This window comes from Tenrec ecaudatus, chromosome 10 (genome assembly GCF_050624435.1).
Source record: "Tenrec ecaudatus isolate mTenEca1 chromosome 10, mTenEca1.hap1, whole genome shotgun sequence".
NCBI classification, from domain to species: Eukaryota; Metazoa; Chordata; class Mammalia; order Afrosoricida; family Tenrecidae; genus Tenrec; species Tenrec ecaudatus.
This window is the reverse complement of record NC_134539.1, coordinates 142,790,868-142,813,136: the sequence shown is the minus strand read 5'-3', so window position 1 is coordinate 142,813,136 and position 22,269 is coordinate 142,790,868. Positions and strand designations below refer to the sequence as shown.

Here is a 22,269-nt window from a genome sequence, read left to right as displayed (position 1 = left end):
ATTCCAATCACTTTCAATGGGAATTATGAAAATTCAGAAAGCTACAAAGTATTTCCAGTGTTAACTTCTAAAAATATTTGAGATAAAAAATTGTACTTAGACTTAATTTCTTTCAAATTGCAAATGTCAGTGCTCTGTGAAGGACAACCAAGTTCCAAATGGGGTACAGAAGGATTGCAGGGGTCTGGCCACGGCTAGTAAATGACATGGACCATCAACTTCCATGGCTGCAGGTAAGAGTTGGGACGAGAGGGACTTACGTTCATTTTCCTGCGACATCGAGAGAGGTTGAGGAGGAGAGACACCTTTAGCTCCCGGAAGGTTTTCAAGTCCTCACCAAACCCTTCTCTAGGGAACTTCTTCAGAGCGTACTGGTAGCGCTGGGCAGCTTCCTTTACTTTACCTTTCTAATGAGGGCACAAGAGGGCAAAGCACATTATTGGTCTGCTGAGCAGTGGAGGAAGTTTGGTCCCTACTCCCTTTCTCTTCTCAGCAGTTATCACGAAGGGTTCAAATAACCAAATAACCAAAGCTACTGCTGCTGAGTTGATTTCAACTCAGAGCAACCCAAAGGACAGAGTAGAACTGTCCCACTGGGCCCCAGGCAGCACGTCTCTAAGGAAGCAAACTGTATATCTCTCTCATGGAGTGTTCAGCGGGCTTGAACCACTGCCACTCTGGTTAGCAACTGTGTTCTTATCTCCGGTGCCACCTGGGCTCCTTCTCCTGGGGTCAGTCAGCCCTTCCCAACATCAGCCTTAGGAGCAGCTCTGGCCCTGCTGGTGACAGAGGAGGGCCCAGCCTTTTCTGTAGGGAACTCAATGCCAAGGGGGACCCAGGATACCACCCCGAACAACAAAGCCGTGGTTAATGAGAGGCTTTGAGCTCAGCTTCCCAAATGGACCCTAAAGGGACCAGCCTTGTTCACTTCAAAGGAGCTATTTTTGAATGGACCTCCCTGGGATACATTGCATTTCTGAGTTCCAAGCACTTCAAAGCTATTCTCTCTTAATTTTTTCCTTGACTAGAGAGCTCTCTTGTTGGATGCTCTACCTTGCCAGCCCTCTGTAAGAGGCCATTCCTTTCCAGAAAAAGGAAGATCCTACCCGCTGGGCATCCAGGACAATCTAGCTGCTGCTTTCCTAATCTCAAGGGATACAGTAATAGTAATTCCTTTTGCCCATTTTGAAAATTCAAATAATGAGACTTGGTTGGAAGGTAATGGAGAAAAATCTAATTTGGACTCTGATTCCATCTGATTTTGTAGGAGGGATTTTCCAAGACAGCAAATCTATGACCAACTTAGAGACCAACCACAGGGTTATGAAATCTTTTTTTTTTGTAACTGAAAACTTGTAAGTCAAGTCCAGAGAGAGGCAGGAAGCATCTCCACCCCTTTAGCTCATCTTTCTCAACTCTATTCCTTTCTGTCTAGCTGCAATCCCACAGGGCTCCGCACTTTTCCACTAGAGAGATGTGGAGTCTTCCAAGGGAGAAATCTTGGGTGGGTACAGAATTATCTCTGACTACTCTCATGAGAAGACCTATTTGCCACATCAGGTACCAGAATTATGCTGGTAACTACGGCTCATTCTTTGAAGCAACGCCACGCTGAAATCTAGAATAGCATTGATAATTCGAATGACGAGGCTCCTTCACAGAAGTCATGTGAAATCATGGCTGGGTCAGGGCTCAGGTTTCCTGAAAGTCTAAGAGTCCTAGTTTCTAATCCTGCTCTCAGAAACTTTGTACACGCTTGCTCCAGTGGGGGAACAATGCACTCAATCACACTTGCCTCATCTTTTAGTCCTAGGGGTGTCTCAGTGATGCCCATAGCCAAGAAGCTAGGTTACGTGTGTATTCACCTTTGGAAGATTCAATGAATCTTAAGGGACTTCTTATAGGTCATGGGAGTTTGTTTGTATTCATAAACAGAGCCCTCAGTTTGAATTGTGAATTCCAAAGTATTCCATCTGTTTTTTGTTGTCAGTAAGTGACTTCAAGCAAATCTTTTAATTCTATTTGCTTCACAATTTCCTTATCTTATACCGGATGCTAATATACTATTATTATTATTAAAGGTTTAAAATCTCTCTCTATATTAATACTAAAGCTAGAATCAATGCCTCTTTTCCACAGATGAGAAATAACTATGAGATTTAAAATTTTATTTGTCCTATTGTTCCATATCCCATACAAAATGACGTCATAAACTGCCCATCAGTGAATAAGTGAAACTACATTCTATGGCGTGCCAGCCCATGACACGCTGAGGCATGGCGCCCTCCCTTCGTAAACTGTCCCGATGTTGGTAGATGGTGGCTGTTGTGAGGAAACTTTGTTCCTCCCACCCCTCACCTTATAGAACATGTCCCCCTCTTCCATCAGCTTGCTCAACAGGATGATCATGATGTCTGGTTTGGAGGTGGCCATCGCCCATGTGGCTGGACCTGTAGTGTACAGGATGCATGATGGGTAAAAAACTCATACAATGTAAGGGTGATAGGAAGCTAGGTGAAAAAAAACATCCTGGGGGAATTTCTGCTGAGAGAACAACTTGTTCCACAATAATTTCTTCTTCATCTTTTAGGTCTGGGAGTATCTCAGTGACTCCCATTGCCAAGAAGCTGCATTCGGTTTGTATTCATTCACCTTAAAATAAGAATATCGAACTGTCTAGCTTGCACCACAGGAGGGCAGCAAAGCCTGTGTGTTGCATATGGGCTGTCAAGGTGTAGTTTGAAGTTCTTTTACTGAGAAAATTGAGGGACAGGGTTCATATGAAATGTCACCAAGAGATTCTGAAAATACAAAAAATTAATTTACTTTAGAATCTTGGACTCAACCTCACCCACCCTACCCCCAGCTGTTTTGTTTCTTAGTTTTGAAGTACGTACTTTGCAAAAGGGAAACCGTTACAGACTAAAAGGTTCCCTTATAAGTATCAAGCACGACTCTCCAGGATTCATGTTGAACCAGGAGCACAGTTGCAGTGTCACGTAAGTGGGAAACATGTCAACATTACTGAGGGCTACTTTACCCACAAAGGGAAAGAAAAGGTCTATATTGATTAGTTTATAGATACCTGAATTAGTTACAAACTAAGCTTTTTCAGGGTTAGTTATCAAAAGTTCAAGTTATTCTCTACAACAGTCATTAAAAAGTCTTCTTTTAAGGTGAAGTAAATTAAAAGGTTAGAGGTGTGGGGAACTCATGCAGGCTAAATCAAAAGGAGAAGGCAAAGCTGACCAAGCCATCAGACCACGCCTGAGGCTGACAGCAGTGAAATATACCTCGTGGGCGACTCGGTAACGTCTGACAACCTTCAAAGAAAGGAGAAAACAAAAAGTTGTAGGAAAGGGGAAAAAAAATGGATGAAGGTGAAAAAAAAAAGAAGGAAAAAGCAGCAGTGAGAGGCAGGCAGCAAAAAAGCCAGCATATCAGCCAACCCTTGTCTACGGGTCTGTGGGACTGGGAGCAGCTGGGACAGCAGTAGCAGGGACTTCAGAGTCTGAAGCACATACAGAGCAAGGGAAAGCAAAGGCTAAGGCAGTGCAGGGATCCAGAATGCTTACAGGCTAGGGCTGGGGGAGAGACCTGGGCACTAAGGTGTGCTAAGGTCCGAGCAGCCTCCTTGCTAAGGCTACCTGGGGGCATGGCAGTTCGCCATGTGACTCTGGACACGGCACTGCGAACCATGGCTCAGATGGTACTTTCTCTGGGCCAAGAGCCGTGCTGTTCGTTGGGCACTAATTGGGCCAGGACAGAGGGAAACTATATCCACTCACACCAAACACCCAGGGCAGCCAGCCCCTTGGACCAGTCTGGCCCCTGGGCGCAGATGGCCAGCACCTTCTTCCTTTCTCCTACCTATCTTGGCTCCTTTCTTCAGAAGGGTGACAACAACAGAAGTGTTCCGGCACCCCACTGCCCTATCCAGAGGGCGCATTCCGCTGTAGTCAACATGCTCGATCATGGCCCCGTGATCCACCAGGAACTGGACCTACGACAGAGACCAAGCAAAGCAGTTAACACAGCTGTCCTGGGGCTCCAGGGACGGCCCGCCCTTTCTTTATTCAACTGCTGGTCTGAAGCAGGTTGTGGAGCCATGGTATTCCAGGCTGCAGCTATACTCTTGGTCTTCAATGGTGTTTTGGATATCTCTGTCTTCTAGCTAGTACAGACTTGTAACCTGTATTATCAGGCTTCTTCACACCATAATGCTACCTTCAACTCCTGATAATATTATGGAAAGGGAACCTTCCCTAGTCCTGAACAACCCTGAGGTTTATTTAAAGGCACTTACCACCTCTGCATCACCATAGAAAGCTGCCAGATCCAGGGGGGTGCGGCCATTTTTGTCTGCATGGTCTGTGGCAGCTCCATTATCCACTAGAGAGCGCACAACTGAGAGATGCCCCTTCAGACAAGCCCAGCTGAGGGCTGTAAGTCCTTCCTTGTCCATGAGAGCAATGGAGGCGCCTAGGAGAGCAAAGATGGAAAAACACGGATGCTCACAGCAGGAGGGCAAGCTAGTGACTTTGAAGAATGCTTTTAAAATTCTGGACCACTAACATTTTAAGACCGATTCTGGAATGTGAATCGAACTTCAGTAAAGCTTCAGGAAAAAAACAAACAAACAAGACTGACCCTACAAGCTGTCAAAGAATAGCGTACAGATGCTTTACTAGGTGCTCAAGGTTCTCCACATAGCCTAGCCCCAATTTCCCTCTCTACCCTTAAGTTTGATTATTGTCCTACACTCGTGTCTTCTACCACTTCCAGAGGGATGTGCTCGCTGCCTTCGACTCCACAAGCAACATTCCTCTAACTTCACTTTGAGCATACTGCTCCCATGTGTTTCTGGACGACTTCTTCATTCTTTATTCTGTTACGTCTCTCTCTCTCTCTTTAATGTATCCCACTTTCAAGAGGTGCCTGGGTGATGAAGTGGTAGTGGTTACATGTTGGGCTGTGAACTACAAGGTCAGCAGTTCAAAACCACTGGCAGCTCTGAGGGAGAAAGATCAGGCTTTCTTCTTTTGTAGAGATAGTCTCAGAAACCCACAGAGGCAGTTCTATCCTGTTGTACAGGGTCACCGTGAGTCAGCGTTGACACAATGGCAGTGATACACACACACACACACACACACACACACTATATACTTTCATGTAATAAATTCACATGAAATGTTTTCTGAACGGATGATAAGTCTTTTGTTTATTATAGCATACACTCCTTGACAGCGTCTCAGACAGTAAGAGCTCTGTCCATGTTTACCATTGGTGATATGACTTGGCTGCTTACTCCTCCTTAGAAAGAAAGGGAAAGGGACTCCTGTTCAGAGCTTACTTAAGGTAGGCACCCGTCTCTGAGAACCCCATCTTCGCTTTAAGGTGAAGGAGCCCTTATGGCACAGTAGTTGTTACACATTGGGCTGCTAACTGAAAGGTCAGCAGCTTGAACCCCCCAGTCTCTCTGAGGAAGAAAGAAAGCTTTCTATCTCTGTAGAGTTCGTCTCAGAAACTCACTGGGGCAGCTGCCCTATAAGATCCCTATGAGGCAGAGCTGAATCAATGGCAGTGAGTTTTGGTTATTTCTGAACATTTTTAAGAGTCTGCATTTGCTTCCCTTCAGCATTTCTAGTTTCCTCTGTAAGGCTCAATCACTTGTTTTGTACCGAATCCTCCTCAGTTGAAGAGGATTCAGAAGTTACTTCAAGCTTAGGATCTGTCACAACCACATTTAGGTTTAACTTAGCAGTTATCTGGCCTAACTGTATGACTCCTGTATCCCTAGAGGTCAGCTCAGTAGTCTGACTTTCCTTAGCATGATAAAGGGCAAGGAGATACCATAACTCAATGCTGATGAAGTAACTTATGGATTAGGCTATCTCTTCATAATGGTCTTGTTTGCAACCAAAACATTGAATCAGAGATGGAATGAATGTGAATATGGGTCAGAATCCAAGGTCTTTCAGACCCACACCTATAAATATCCTGGATAAGAAAAAGGATAAGGTTTCAGATGCATATCAGAGATTAAATGATTTTCCAAACATAAGGAAAATTGGAAATTAAGAAATTAAAAACAGATGTGCATGAAATAAACCCACAGAATGGTTAACACTTTAAAAAGTCTTCTTCTCCACGCAGTTAATAGGAATGCTACGCTGTTCTCACAAACAGCCATCTTAAAATTTTGCAGTTATGTTCAATTCCTTCTTATTTCCTTTACTTAATAAGTCTAATATTAAAAAGTATTTCTTTAACATAACCTTTTTGTGCTATTTTGACAACTGCTGCCCTTGCGTCAGACCCTCCACTACAATGGCTTCCTCATTGACCTCCTGCCCTTCTAATTCCTTCCTCAACTCTACTGTTTACACTATGCCAGGGTAATTAAAATTTTCCCCCCAATAATAGCTAACAAGTATATATTTATTTTAATACTTTACTTTTGAAATTTCTTTACTGTGATAAAATATATATAAAACATTTGCTATTTTAACCATTTTATGTGTACAATTCATCATGTCGTACAACCCTTACCATTATCATTTTCCAAATTTTTTCATCTTTCTTAACAGATTCCATACCCCTTAAGCAAGAATTTAACTTTTTCCCGTTCATCTGTCTCCAGTAACCACTAATAAACTTGGTATCCATGTATTTGTCTATTCTATATATCTCATATACATGGGACCACAGGATATTTTGTCTTTAAGATCTGATTTATTTCAGTATAAGGTTTCCCAAGTTTATTCATGCCATGGTATTTACCAAAATTTCATTCCATTTTATGGATGGATGATATTCCATTGCATTCTGTATGTCCACTCATCTGCTGCGGATGGGCCCTTGGGTTGTTCTACCGTTTGTCTATTGTGAACAATGTCCCAGTGAACACTGTTATATAGCCATCTGCCGAAATCCCTGCTTTCTGTCTTTCAGGCCAACACTCTACGTAGAATTGCTGGGTAAACATCTTTGCTGGCTAAACCTTTTGCGGCACCATTGTACTGGTTTTCACAGACACTGCACCATTAACAATCCCACGAGCAGTGGGTGAGGATTCCAGTTTCTCCACACCATTGCCAACACTGCTGTTCTCCATCTTTGGGACAACAGTCATTCAGGAGGGGTGGGAGTTCACTGCCATTTTCTTTTGTAGTCCCCCTGTGACTAATGACATTAAGTATGTTTTCAGACTCTTTGTTGAAATGTCTATTGAATTCCTTTGCTCATTTCCATTGGGTTGCTTTTCTTTCTGCTGTTGAGATGTAGGAGTTATTTATTGTAAATACCAAGTCCTTATCAGATATACAGTTCCCAAATAGCTTCCCCAATTCTGTAGGTTGTCTTTATTTTTTGGATTAAGATCTTTTAATGTACACCCACAAAAATTTTGATAAAATCTAATTTATTTCATCTTTTTTTGCTTGTACTTTTGGTGTTATAAATATATAAAAATACACTGTTGAAAATTAGGTACCGAATGCTTATCCTATATTTCGTTCTAAGAGTTTGATATATGTTAGTTGACACATTTAGATTGTTGATCAATTTTGAGTTAATTTTCTTTTGCATGTGGAGATCTAGTTGTCTCAACACCATTTTATTCAAGAGAGTAAACTTTCCCAAAGAGACTAATATCCCAAAAGAACACTGAAACTGTCATGGACAGGCAAAAGAACAAACACATCTGTCCTGGAAGAAGAACAGCCAGAACGTTCCTTAGAGTCAAGAATGAAGAGACTTCGTCTCACACACTTGGGACATGCTGTCAGGAGAGATCAGTCCCTGGAAAAAGATACTATGCGAGGTAAAGCCAAGGGGCAGTGTAAAAGAGGAAGGCACTGGACCAATTGCTCAAACGTAGGAACAATTGTGCAGCTGCTGCAGGACCAGGTGGTGTTTTGCTCTGTTGTGCACAGGGTCCCCTGTGAACCAACTCAATGGCACCTAGCACCAAGGACCTTCCTCTTGGAATGGCTAGGAATCCCTTACCAAAATGAATGGCCATTTATTCTATTTTACTGCTCTCTCTTTATACCAGCATTGGACTGTTTGCTGCTACAATGGCTTCCTATTCCTTTGGAATTGGGAAGTGTGAATCTTCTTATTTTATTCTTCTTTTTGAGACTGCTTTGGTTATTTGTCATCTCTCATAATTTTGTATTAATCTTAAAATTGGCTTTTAAAAATATTTACAATGACTGATAAAATTTGCATGGACTCTACTTGGGTAGTTTTAACATGTTAACAATATTAGGTCTTCCAATCCACGAGCATGGACTGTCTTTCCTTTTATTTAGGTCTTCAGCAATATTTTACAATTTTCAGTGCATAAGTTCCTATTTTATCTACTTAAATGGTATTGTAAATGGAATTTGTTTTCTTAATTTCCTTTTCAGATCGCTCATTGTAGATGTGTAAAAATCCAAGTGAGTTTTACATGTTACTGCTGAATTAATGTAGATTTAGTAAGTTTTTATGTGAATTATTTGGGATTTTCTATCTATGAGGGGGCTTCAAAAGTTCATGAAAAGTTGTATTTCAAACCTATTTTCCATAAACATATTTAAGGCCCTATAGTATCTCACCTACAGAAAGGGATAATTTACTTTTTCCTTCCTGATATGAATATTTTCCTTATCTAATTTCTCAGGCTAGGAATTTCCCAGTACAATGTTGAATAGCAGTAGTGACAGTGGGCACCCTTATCTTACCAATGATTTTAAGGGAAAAACGCTCAGTTCTTCTCTACTAAGAATTAGAAAAATGGTGTGGTGACCATGTCTGGTTTCCTCTGACGTTGTAGGGGAAGGAGAGTCAAACTCAACATCCACTCAAGGCAGAGGTCAAATACGCCTCTATTCTTCAAACTTTCTGATCAAGTGTGGCATAAACTGGCCTTCCCGTAGTCCTCTCTACTTCTCTGCTGGGCTCTATAATGTACTGAAGTAGTCATCCAACTCCCAGCACATACAATTATGGAGTACACTAGGGAAGTTAACAGGTTACCATTTAAGATCCAAAACGCTCAGACTATTGCTTTTTCCCCCATCAGGAGGGCCTTTTCTTAGCCATGCCCACAAGCACACTTCTCTCTGGCCTTTGGTCTCTTAATCATGTGGTCCACTAGGCTCTGCCTTGCTTGGGCAATATTATAAAGCTCCTGATGCAGCCAGAGCCCAGAGCTGGAAGAGTCACATGGAGACCCACCCAAACGCTGAGGTGGTTCTATCACCACTGGATCCATAAGACTTTCCACCCACTGGCCTGCGGTCTTGCATTTGGAGGCACTGCATGTGTTGTATGAGTCTGAAGAGGAATTTATAGATTGGCATCGGACATATGTGCTAATATCAGACTGGGCTGGGGTTTGGATTCTTTTCATTGGTGTGGTCTTTTGTTATTCCTGTATGAAATGGCAACAATGAATGTTGTTAATGTGTCTTTTGAGCTCAGGAGTAGAAATTACTCCTTGAATTTCTCAGAGACCATGCTGCTTAGAGAACATGGCTGACTGAGGTCAAAATAGCTGACCATAGGCCTGGCCCGAGCTTGAAGCAATGCAGTCAGAGACCTGCTCCCATATTTTGTATAAATAGTTTAGATAAGATAGATAAGGGGAAAAAGATAGATAAGGAATAAACTTGACTGTTTTAAGAATTGAGTTTAGGATCTGATTCTACTTTGTTTACACTGATTTCTGCTTATTGTTATTAATATAATGATTGGGAAGTATGAAAATAGAGATTTTGTAAGACTTGTCTTCAGCCATTAATATTTGAATCTTTAAATGGGTCAGGGCATGTCTGCAAAGAAGGCTCTGAGAAGATAAGCCCCACCCAGTGCTCTGGGAGTACTCAGGACATTTGCATTCCAAGAGACTTGACTAGGGGACTATTGACAGATTGAAGAAAAGGGAACAATGGCTTTTTGAATCTTGTGGTTTTGTCAGAAGCTGGAAAAAAATCTGGAACCATGAAAAAAACTCCTTTCTAGGACTGAACATTAAAGGGAGCTTGTGGGCAGGCTGACATGCTTGCTAGGTGACCACCTGGATCCACCTGTTGAGTGGAGGTGGGAGAAATACAGCAATAAAGAGATGGGTTGAGTCTGGCCACTGATACCGGTGGACCTGGTTTACAGGGACTAGAGGAGAAGATGAGAGGGGGTTGACTGGTCTGAAGTTCATGACCTAGCACAAGAGGGCTAGGCTTGTTGAGAATTTGTGAGTTCATGGACTAAAGGCAAGGTGACTGATGGGCACCCTGGTGAGGCCCATTGAGTTGACCAGAAACCGACCAGATGAAGAGGAGGTTTCTGAGACTGTGAACTGGTGCATATTGCTGCTAAATTTATGGATGGCCTGTCCTGATTTGACTTTGCTTATGGATGCAGACTTCACAAGGTTGTAACTGGAATGACGATTCTTCATGTCAAAGAATATAATTGTCTTTTCAGAGCACTGGGTTGATGTAAGTGGGCAGAATAGAAATCGGATACCCAAAATTTGGGGGATAAAGGCATGAAGTGGCTGGCTTACAAACTTTCATAGGTGGGGGAATATATTAATAGAATTATAGGATTAAGGTATAGGTGTGCACATAACGATATTTTAATTTTGTTCACTTATAGAATGCTATATTCAAACGAGCATGGCAGGTTTTTGAATTATATACATTTTAGTTTTATCCTATTAGGTAAAGATATGATTTTATTGTTTGCTTGAAAATTAAATATGACTAAAGAGTTTTGTGAGTGTCAAACTGACAAGGGGTGGTCTTTGTTAGTTACATAATCTTTGGTCAATCTGAGACTTAAGAGTGAAGGGATGGAGTTTAGTGTCAATCAGGTCTCAGCTTGAAAACTTCATTTGGAGGGGCTAAGGAGATAAATAGCTTGCTGAAGGTGGGATGCACACTCACTCCCTGCAAGACATTACTAACAATGAGCCTGATGGAGCTATACTGATGCAGCCCAGGGCTGGAGGAGCCACATAGAAACCCAACCCAGAACTGAGATGCTTCTACCGCCACTGGAGCCACAAGACTCTCTAGCCACTAACCTGTGATTTTCCTGCACTCAGAGGCAATGTATGTATTGCGCGAATCTGAAGAGGAATTTATAGATTGGTATCGGACATATGGGCTAATATCAGACTTATGGGCTTGACCTGAACTGGGCTGTATTCTTTTTATTAAAAAAATAATTTTATTGGGAGCTCGTACAGCTCTCATCACAATCCATACTTCCATTGTGTCAAGCACATTTGTACACATGTTTCCATCATCGTCAAAACATTTTCTTTCTACTTGAGCCCAAAGGGATGTATTTTTTTTAAACATTTTATTAGGGGCTCATACAACTCTTATCACAGTCCATACATATACATACATCAATTGTATAAAGCACATCTGTACATTCTTTGGCCTAATCATTTTCTTTTTTTTTCTCCTCTTTTCTTTTTTTACATTTTATTAGGGACTCATACAACTCTTATCACAATCCATACATATACATACATCAATTGTATAAAGCCCATCCATACATTCCCTGCCCCAATCATTCTCAAAGCATTTGCTCTCCACTTAAGCCCTTTGCATCAGGTCCTCTTGTTTTTCCCACTCCCTCCGGGATGTATTTTTAATGTACAATTACTCCTTGATATAAAGTTCTCTCATATGTCTATATATGAGTGTCTATGAATTTGTTTCTCTAGTCTACCCAGACACAGCTCCTTTAGTGCTGCTAATAAGTGGCTAAAGGGTACCCCATTTTGCCAGTGGCATTAGCTTGAAGGTGCTTGGCTCTAGCATTGTGGGTCAGCAAGTCTAGCTCTTCCAATTAGTGCTCAGAGTCACCCTACTCTGTAAGTAGGCCTCTTGCCTGAAGGCACTCTGTTTTCTTACTCCATAGGCTGGGAAGCCTACCGCCTATCTCATACTATTGATGCTGCTGACTCTTCTCCATCAGTTCTCTAGTGTCATAGCCTGTCTTCTAGATCAAGGAGGTTCAGGGCAACTGATCCAAGAAGGAATTCATATTGGTTCAGCGGGTGGCTTGTAAACATTGTCTGTTTCTGGGAGGAATTCTTGTAGGTCCAGAAGCTAGTTGGGGACAGAGTATCTAGTTCAGAAGGAGTACCTGTCCGCCTAGGGGTGCCTTGGAACACACTGCATTCCTGCTGAGATCTGAGGTGTGGAAAGTACACACCTCCAGATGCAGGGGTAGAGTGCACTTGGTGCTTGATCTACGAGGGTGTACCCTGGCCTCACGAAGAGCAGGGGCTGCACAAGGGGGTGGTAGCGGAGTCAACAGTTGCCAGGTGGTTAGAGTGGGGGCTGGCCAGCTTCTGGTCACCAGGACCTAGAAGATGAGTATTTATTGAAATGAACACTAAAGCAACCCCACGTTTGAGATTACTGATTTGAATTAAAGACTTTGAACTATGTGAATTTGATGAGAGTGCAAAAAACTTCAAGCCATAGAATATAGAACGTCAGAGGAATTACACCTTTCTGGTCACCAGCAACTGGTGTGGGCACTTGTGTGACCCTGGGCAAGCAGAGTTGTTGATGAGGTCACTGGCCCAGTTGAATGCTGCTTGTAAAAGTTCCAAATGGCTACAGTGTTAGGCTAGCTGAGAATTCAACTCACTCACTGCTTTTGCTCAGCATCTTCAACTAGCTGGTATCCAGGTATTCAATCGCTTCTCTATTCTTCCTCTGAAGCTCAGGGTTCCAGAATTATCAGCTGTATCTGTTTTACTTTTTTGTGTGTATCTTAGTTGTAAAGGATCTGATAGTATCCGTCTAGTCTGCCAGCTTATCTTATTGGAAGTCTTTTCTTGTTTTCAAATGGGAGCTATTCACCAAGGTAAGTTTCCCTATAAGGCATTGCTTTTGCCTCATTCCATACATTCTGGTAGGTCATACTTTCATTGTTATTCTTAGCATTTTCTGATTTCCCTCTTGACCAACGATTGTTTAAAATAGTGTTTTTTTCCCTGGAGCCCCCTAGAGTATTGTTTAATTTCCACATTCTAATGTATTTCCCAGTTCCTTCTTTTATTCTACTTTCATTCTATTGTGGTCAAAGAAGACATTTTTTTACACTGCTGTTTTTTTAAAAAAATATTTACTGAAGCTTGTTTATGACCTCACATGTCAGTCAATTCATGTGCACATGTACTGTGCCATTATTGGGTAGTGTTCAAAATATGTCTACTGGGTCTAGTTGGTTTATAGTGTTGTGCAAATTCTCTATCCCCTTATTGTTCTTTTTTCTCCAGATGTTGAAAGTGGGATATTGAAGTCTGTATTACAGAATTGTCTATATTTCTACATTCAGTTCTGCCAGTGTTTGTATGCCATATATTTTGAGAGTCTGCTCTTAGGTACATGTATAATTGTTATACTGTATGACACCATCACACACCACTGTTTTTCAAAAGCTATTGAGGTCATAGAAACCATTAAGAGCCTAAAATGCTTCATTATATTAGTGTAATTACAAACTACTTTAAGATTTCCTATTGACTAAAAATATTTTTAGATGTTGGAAAATATAAAAAAACCTTTATAATAATTATATCCTGGGGGAGCAGGGAGGGAGGGGAAATAATGAGGACCTGATACCAGGGGCATAAGTGGAGAGCAGGTGTCTTGAGAATGATGAGGGCAATGAATGCACAAATGTGCTTTACACAATTGATGTATGTATAGATTGTGATAAGAGTTGTATGAGCCCCTAATGAAACAATTAAAAAATTATATTCTGATTCCTCAAATAGGGTTCCACTGGCAACAATTGACTTATCTTCCATTTGTCTTCTTTGAATACAAGATAGATGTTAGTTTTAAAAAATGTTTTTTTTTGATAAATATTTTGGTGTTAGGATATAAAACAAAAACAAGGCTCCAATACAATTCCTGGAAGATGAATATTTATTGAAATGAAGACTAAATGAAAGAATTTGAACTATGTGAATTTGATGAGAGTGCAGTACACTTCTTCAAGCCATAGAATATATAGAATGTCAGAGTGAGAAGAGTTAGCCTGATTGGAAGAGGATGAGTGAGAGCTTTCATCTCCTAATCACTGAATCCATAATAGGTGTTTTTAACATCTCCTGGAATCCATCACTGTAAATCATGAGGCTATCTATTGTTGGACTCTGACAACCCAGTTTTGGCATCTCAGGACTGACCTTGTGCAAGTAGAAAGTCCACAGTTCCTAGGTGGCCTTCAGAAGCAGCCATCATTAAAGGCGTACGGCCCTGTTTGTCTGCCATGTTGACATCAGCTCCATGGGTAAGTAAAAGATCGACAATCTGCAAGTAAAGGGAAAGAGACTAATAAGTCTAAGAAAGGCTACTGAGAAACATATGCATGCTATTTCTCATATGGTGTGAACACCTGCTGCTGTGCAGATAAGTTCTCCTTACGTGTAACTTCCTATTGCAAGAACCCACAACGAGTACCTACATAGGACCAGTAACATGTGATTTTAACTCTTTTTCTTAACTCGTTGCCACAGCATTGATTCTGATTCAGAGCGACTCTCTAGTACAGAGTAGGACAGAAGCAGACTACCACATCTTTCTCCCCCACAGGGGCTGGTGGGTCTAGACTGCAGACCTTTGGGTTAGCAGCCAAGTGCACAAGCACGGTGCCTCAAGTTAACTCCCGATCCTCTCAAATACAGTCAAACGAGAAGAATTCAAAGTGAAAGACAAGCTAAGACAACAAATACCAAGAAGTAGCTGAAACAATACCTGAATGGGAGCTCCAATACAACATGGCACACCATTTTACTGAGCTCTAGGAGTTGTACATCTGCCTGTAGTGATTATAACTTGATTATAACTAAGCTATCGGAGGAAAACAAGTCTCACTAATAACTCTAGCACTGGTTAGAGCCTTTTTCTACTCAAATACTTCTAAAGAATATGCTTTGTTTTCCAGCCTAAGTATATACGTTAATATTTATTTAAATCCAAATATGTGGAAAGATCATATCACTAGAATTTGCAGGCATTGCACTTTCCCTCAGCAAGCATGAAGCACCTGTAAGCAATTGGTTAGCAGGGATTTGTTGAAAAATGAAACAAAAAAAAAAGAAAAATGAAACTTCCAGGGAGTCAAGCTATGGATCCTGTGAAACATAAGGAGGTCACTGTATGATAGGACAAAGTAGTTAGTCCTTTTCTATAACATCAACAATAATAATGATTTTAAAAAGTTTATTAACATTTCATCCACATGGCATAAATTCAATAGTTCAATCATATAAAGAAGAGTTGTACAATTATCACCAGTCAGTTCTAGAACATTTTCTTTTTCCTGGTACTCACTGTTATTCATGTAATCATATTTTTTGTAATTATATTTTTTAAACTATGGCAAAAATATATACAACAAAACATTCTCTAATTCCACATATAATGATTTTAAATGTTAACTTTTTCCTATTATTTTCAATCAATTAGCTTAACAGAAGAGCCCTACCTTCAAGCTTATAATGATACCAAACATTTACAATTAACTACAACTTTAGTTTCCCTTTGATGTAGCAAAAAATGTGAAATTGTTCACTACAGATTAGTAAATAAGCACAGGTCAATGCTAACCTTGTTTAGTAGGAAATCTGACAATTACAAACCCATAGGAGGTTGGCCACCTAATGTGCTATGTTGTGTCATAAAAAAATGACATCTGGGCTTGGTTTCAATTTTACCTCTAAACTCATCAAGGATCTGGACATGGAAGAAGTATGGATTCATTAGGTCTCCTGACAGTTGTGGTGGAAAGGGACCACGGTTCAAAGCCAAGGTTCCAATGTTGGATTTCCTTTTTTGGCGGTTCCTTAACTTTTTAATGTTAACTGGACATTTACAGAGCAAATCAGTTTTCCATTCAACAATTTACACACATTTTGTTCTCTCTCACTGATTGCAATTTCCATAATACAAAATCACTCATTTCACTTTCCTTGTGTTTTCTGTTCCCATTCTTCCCCTTTTCCTCCCCGTCTGAACTCTGTCCTTGGGCACATGCTGCCCTTTAAGACTTGCAGACTGACTGAAAGGAACCCTGGCAGCCTACAGGTCATGTATTGGGGGCTGCGGTTTGCAAGGTTGGCAGCTCAAAATCACCAGGGCTCCTTGGGAGAAAAACAGGGCTCTCTACAGGACTAGTATACACGTCTATGCAATTAACCTCAACTTTGGATTCTGCCCCTGCATTAGCAGTTCTACCTAGAACTCATTCCTGCTTAGGGATTGTAGTAGTTGTCCGGCTTACCTGCCAGTGGCCCTGGCGAACAGTGCTGAAGAGGGGCACAGCTCCTCGGCGATTTGGCTGGGCGACTGCTGCTCCTTGTTCCAAGAGTAGGCGGCACACCTCCAGTTTGCCCCTTCCCGCTGCGGCTGTCAGGGCTACGGAGAAAGAATACGGATTAAGGATAGGTGATTCTTGGCCTCACCAGTCTTAATGTTATAAATGACAGTACATCTGTGTTTGATCAATGTTACTTTTACTCCATCTACAAGAATAATGATTTTAGCAATTTTCTCCATAAAGGACATTTTAAAAGAAAAAAATTAAGAAAAATATTTAAGTGGACTCACAATAGATTATGATATTATAATAATACATTTACTGAATTATCAACCCTTGGCCAAACTCACTTGTTTTTATTTTTCCTATTCACACTGTCTTCTCTGCTTTTGACATGCCTCTTTTCCTAGCTTTAAACCCTCTACTAATTGATGCATGGGTGGGATCTGAAGAGATGGGCCTTTGTAGAAATATGGTCTTCTATGGCCATTTTCTATCCTCTGGGGCTTAAAACTAAGAGAACCAGAGTCAAGAATTTCAGTCCTAAGGTTCTTGTGCCAGTTTTCATTCTTTGCTTCTGCATTACTTCAGAGAGAGGTTTCTAGTAAATGTGACAGGCACTTTTCTTCTTAATATACAATAATGAAATCAGAGATATAAAATAGCTATTATACGCATAAGGGACACAGTAGGATGGCACATTCTTCTTTTTGTGTAATTGTTTATGATCTCTGATGCAGTAGAGATTCTATGAGGCCTAATTATCCTCTGAGTACCATTTCAACAGTAGAAAGAGGAATATACATTATAATGAGTTCATATATTTGAACAAATGCATTGGTTTTATTTGACTAGGGGACTTCAAATACATAGGATGCTTTTTTTTAAAAGAATGGATGGGGTAAGAAGAATGGAAAGCATTGTTTTAAGATGGCAGAAATTATGCTTTATTTAAAAGAAAAAGGATAGAGAATTTCTTTTTCCAAACTGACGTGGATAACAGATGTGGCAGACTATTGCAGTTATCTTCTCCAGTGACAAATCAGAAAATGGTGATAGTTGACAGGTGAAAATGCTGTAATCTAACCAGGAAAGCACTGAAATTCAGACCTAATGATCACTTGTAATTTTTTCCATTTAAGTGTAAATTTTGGCCTTTGAGTTGATCAGATTTAACCACAACTGACTCATAAGCAAAACTCAAACTACCTGTAATTTCCATTCAGATGAGCCTTTTAATAAACTTTTCTCTCCTCAAGGATAAAAAGGGCTCAGGACATAAAACAGAACCATTTTAGAAGATACACTCGCTCTTAAAATAGATCTACCTATGGCTGTCTTCTAAGTCTTTTTGGTTTTATTTTGGAACTTTTAACATCAACTTTTTATTTATGTCCAGTTCCTTACAGGAGTGATGAAGCTTGGTTCTATCTGAGGTGAAGAGTTCTTTCCAAGTCCTGGATAGAGGAATAGAGGTATTAATGGGTATAGCTGTTTACTTAATAAAGACATTTTGTCTCTTTTCCCTTAAGTCCAAGTGATCTTCCCTGTTTGCCAAGTTCACATTTCTGACATTTCAGGAACAACAACAACAACAAAACCCAAACACTTTAGTTCTGTGTATGGGTCAGAGAACAAGAGTAGCTTCAGAATCTGATTGGGTTAGAAACTCATCATGAATTATAAAGAAGCCCTGGCAGCAAAGCGGATCTAGTATTGGTCTAGTAACTGCAAAGTCAGCAGTTCAAACCTACCAGCTGTTCGTAGGAGCAAGATGAGGCTGTCTGCTTCTGCAGATTTACAGCCCTGGAAACCCTAAGCAGCAGTTCTATTCTGTCCTACAGTATTTTTTTAAAAAACAGTTTTATTGATACTTCATCCACATATCATACAATTCAATAGTTCAACCATATCAGGAAGAGTTGTACCATCTTTACCATTACCAATTTCCTCGTAGTCATCGTTGTTCATGTAATTTTTTCCCCAATTTGGACAACAATACACACAACAAAACATTCTCCAACAACTTCTATGTGTATAAATACAGTGTCCACTTGTCCTACAGTATCGCTATCAGATGGAACTGATTGATGGCAGCGGGTCTGGTTTGGTAACAGGTGGTAAAGCTCTAGTAAATCTCCCTTTTAACTTCTTGGGGAGAGGGGAGAGAAGTCAAATACCTTATTTTCACAAAAGACTTTAAAGTTTCTGAAGAAAACATAAGCCAGTTACTATTGAGCTGATTCCAACTCATGTATATCAGAAAAGAACTGTGCTCCATTGAGTTTTCAATGGCTGAGGTTTTTGGAAGTACATCACCAAGGCTTTCTTGTTAGTTGCCTCTGGGTGGAGTCGAATCTCCAACCTTTTCTTTGGAACAGCTGAGCGTGCTAACAGGCATGATGGAGAACATGTAGCATTTTAGGGTCAAGGCCTTCACAAACAGTGCTAGTTCAAAGAACACAGTTAAAAATTCACAATCCCAAATAAAATGATTTAAAAAAAATCACAATCACTGCCCATCTGGAAAGTTACACTGTCCACTTTAACTGGAGATTATTTTGCTCTGGTTGGCTCATTTCTCCCCATCAGATAACACATCTATATGAGGGGGAATGCTCCATTTGGCTTTTCCTTTGTTGTACTATCACCGTGGCTTAGGCTATGATGTAATTTGGCAACAATCTTCAGCTGATAGTTGGACATGGTCATTAACACAGCTGGCCAATTTCGTCTCAGCAACCAACAGCACTGTTCTGTAAGACGGAATTAGGTCTTTTCAAAACCCAACAGCAAGGGGTTGCTTTGGCTGGGTTTACACAAGTCTAATCAGGAACTGTTAAAACTTTTGAAAGACAGGAGATTAAGTTAAAGCCAGTCTGTAAAACAAGAAACTGATGATTAGAGTAAACATAGCAGGAGTCAAATATCTTCCCAAGACACCAGTAACAGAATTTGTTTCCTAGGTTGTCAGCATCTGATGAGGTTATTGGACACAAATAGCCTTTTCTCAAAGGGAAACATCTACAGAGTTTGAAGAGGCAGACAGAATGCAGCTCAGAGCTGGGAAATAGCCAAAGTCTGCTTGGATAGGACGCTCATGCTAAATAGAATGCAGTGAAGTAAATGACTCTTTTATTGATCTATTTTCAACCTTGAACGATATGGCACAGACTGCTCACATGAGACAAGTGGAAGGAGAGAATTGAGAAGGCATACATGGATCACTGATATCCAAAATAACATGAGTTAAACATCGATTGTTCTGTTTGTCAAGTATGGTGTGCTAGTTGCTAAGGATAAGATGTGAGACAGGTTAGGAAAACAGAGACCTGTTGTCCAGGAATGCATGATTAAGTAAGGGAAATAATACAAGCAAATATATTATTGTACAGTGTGAAAAGCACAACAGAGCTATGTCCATGGCATGGAGGCAGCACAAAGGAAGAGGTATCTCCAGGAAGAGATAGCAGGCTCAGCTAGATTTTGAAAGGTTAAAAAAGGTATTTATGTGTACATGAGGATACGGAAAGAGTCTTGGTGGTGCCGCTGGGTAAGAATTGGATTGCTAATCTCAAGGCTGGTGGTTCAAATCCACTCTATGGGAGAGATAAGACTGCCTACTTCCATAAAGATTTACAGCCTTGAAAACCTTCTATAAGGTTGCTGTGAGTTGAAATTGGTTTGACGGTAGTGGGTTTCTAAGGATGAGAAGGCGGGCAGGCTAGGCAAAGGGAGAGCATGGTGAACAGTACCCAAGGTGGGAAACAGAAGAGGTAGTTATTAAAGAAGACATGCAAATAGATGAGTCTGGAGAGCACAACTGAGGGGTTTAATAAAATAGAGAAACCACTAGCCAAACAAAGGAAAAGAATGAGAAGACAGAACTCAACAAAACAAAATAAAAATGAGATGGGTGACATAGTAGAACCAAGTAAAATAAAAACTATCACATTAATAGATTATGAAAAACTGTCTTTCAACAAATTAAAAAACCTACAAGAAATGGACAAATTTCTAGAAACACACTACTTAACTAAACTAACGCAAACTGAGGTAGAAAATTGGTACAGACTCATGACAGAAGAAAATAATTGAAGAAGTCATGAAACACCTCCCAGCAATAACAACATAAAGTCCCCCCCCCCCCCAACCCAGATAGCTTCACTGGAGAACTCTACCACACATTCATAAATCCTACTCAAACTCAATCCAAACCTACTGCCACTGAGTTGAAATAGACTCATAATGACCCTATAAGACAGAGTAGAACTGCCCCTTTGGGTTCCTGAGACTTTCACTCGTTATGGGAGCAGAGAGCCCACTGGATAGCTCTTCTTCTTTTCAATCATTTTATTTGGAGCTCTTACAGACATCATAGCATCCCGTAGTTCAATCACATCAAGCACTGTCGTACAATTGCTACCACAATCAGTTTGAAAACATTTTCCTTCTTCTTGAACTCCTTGATATCAGATCCCCTCTATGCCCTCTCTTCCTTCCCCTCTCCTCCAGAAACCCTTGTTTTATTTTATTTTATGCCATATCTCACACCATCAAATATATCCATTCAGATACAATTCTGTTGTTTGTATGGATAGCTCTCGTGGAGCAACCGGTGGGTTTGAATTGCTGATCTTGAGGCCAGCAGCTCAATGTGTAGCCCGCTATGCTGCCAGGGCTCCTTAATCAATATAATACGCTACATAAATAAAGGAAATGATTCGCATCATCATCTCAACTGATGTAGAAAGTAATTCGATAAAACCCAACATCCACTCCTGATAAAAACTATCCACAAAACAGGAATGGAAAGGAAATTCCTAAACATAATTAAAGGGCTAAGTACACAACCAACAGCCAACATTATTCCCTTTGAGGCAGAAACCAGACAAAGATGTCATTTATACCCTTTTAATTCAATACTGTACTGGAAACACTAGCAGTAGCAATAAGGCAAGAAAGGGAAGCAAAAAATACCATACAGAGATTATCAAACATTAAAAATGTACAAATAGTGGGAGATAAACTATATGATTGGGATGTCCTAAAAATCAAATACTTATTGTTATCAAAAGATTCCTCCGGAATAGTAAAAAGAAAACCCCTGGCTGGGAGGTGGGTGGGGGGAAATTGCCAACAATGAGTCTGACAAGAGCTGAATCATTAAAATTTATAAAACACGTTAACACTGTGACAACAAAAAGACAATCAATCTAATTTTAAAAATGGGCAAAGGACTTAACAGTCACTTTACCAGAGAAGGCATTCAGGAGATTAACATGAAGAGATGTTTCCAGCCATTTATCACCTTTGGAGAGAGACACAAATCAAAACTATAATATACCACTATTTCACACTGGCAATAATGGCATGATCCGAAAACAAAAAATTCTGGCAAGGCTGTGGGGAGCATGGAATTCTCAGACACTGTAGACAGCAATGTAAACTGGTATAACCATTATGGAAAACAATATGACATTCTCAAAAAGTTAGAAACAGAAATACTATATGAGCTAGAAGTCTTACTCCTAGGTATATGTCACATAGGACTAAGAACTGTGGTATAAATAGACATTATGTACATGAATGTCATTGAATTATGCCCAATATAAGGTGCTATAATGTGTTTTATCTTCATCACTATGACTGTTCCTCTTGTAATTTCTATTTATTTTCTCCATTAGGCCACTATTTTTTTGCCCTCTTCATTAGTTGTGAGTTCACAGCCTTTGCCACAGGGGGTCTGTTGGAAGGTATGGCAACAATGTGTTGGAAAGTGCTGCCCTGAGAGGAGAGGTAAAACCAAGGTTTCTCTTCTGCAGCAGCAGATCTAGAACTGATGGTGTCCTGCCCAGCCCTTTGCCTGCCCTCTGGCTTCCCTCAGGGTGGAGTCAGACTGCAGCTGCTTCC

At 40.5% G+C, this 22,269-nt stretch overlaps 1 protein-coding gene across 9 annotated transcripts in view; it reads right to left on the bottom strand.

Moving 5' to 3' along the window:
- Window positions 1–22,269, bottom strand: part of TANC2 (tetratricopeptide repeat, ankyrin repeat and coiled-coil containing 2) — a 364,118-nt gene that overhangs the window by 10,584 nt on the left and 331,265 nt on the right. For 7 of the 9 annotated variants that reach the window (XM_075562035.1, XM_075562037.1, XM_075562040.1 and 4 more), the window contains 7 exons: window positions 16,321–16,454; window positions 14,225–14,348; window positions 4,307–4,482; window positions 3,871–4,003; window positions 3,294–3,323; window positions 2,359–2,450; window positions 261–407 (listed from right to left, as the gene is read on the bottom strand). In XM_075562035.1, the coding sequence (XP_075418150.1) occupies window positions 261–407; window positions 2,359–2,450; window positions 3,294–3,323; window positions 3,871–4,003; window positions 4,307–4,482; window positions 14,225–14,348; window positions 16,321–16,454 (836 nt within the window). The remainder of the gene's footprint in view (window positions 1–260; window positions 408–2,358; window positions 2,451–3,293; window positions 3,324–3,870; window positions 4,004–4,306; window positions 4,483–14,224; window positions 14,349–16,320; window positions 16,455–22,269) is intronic. The other 2 variants (XM_075562036.1, XM_075562043.1) reach the window with 1 other exon arrangement.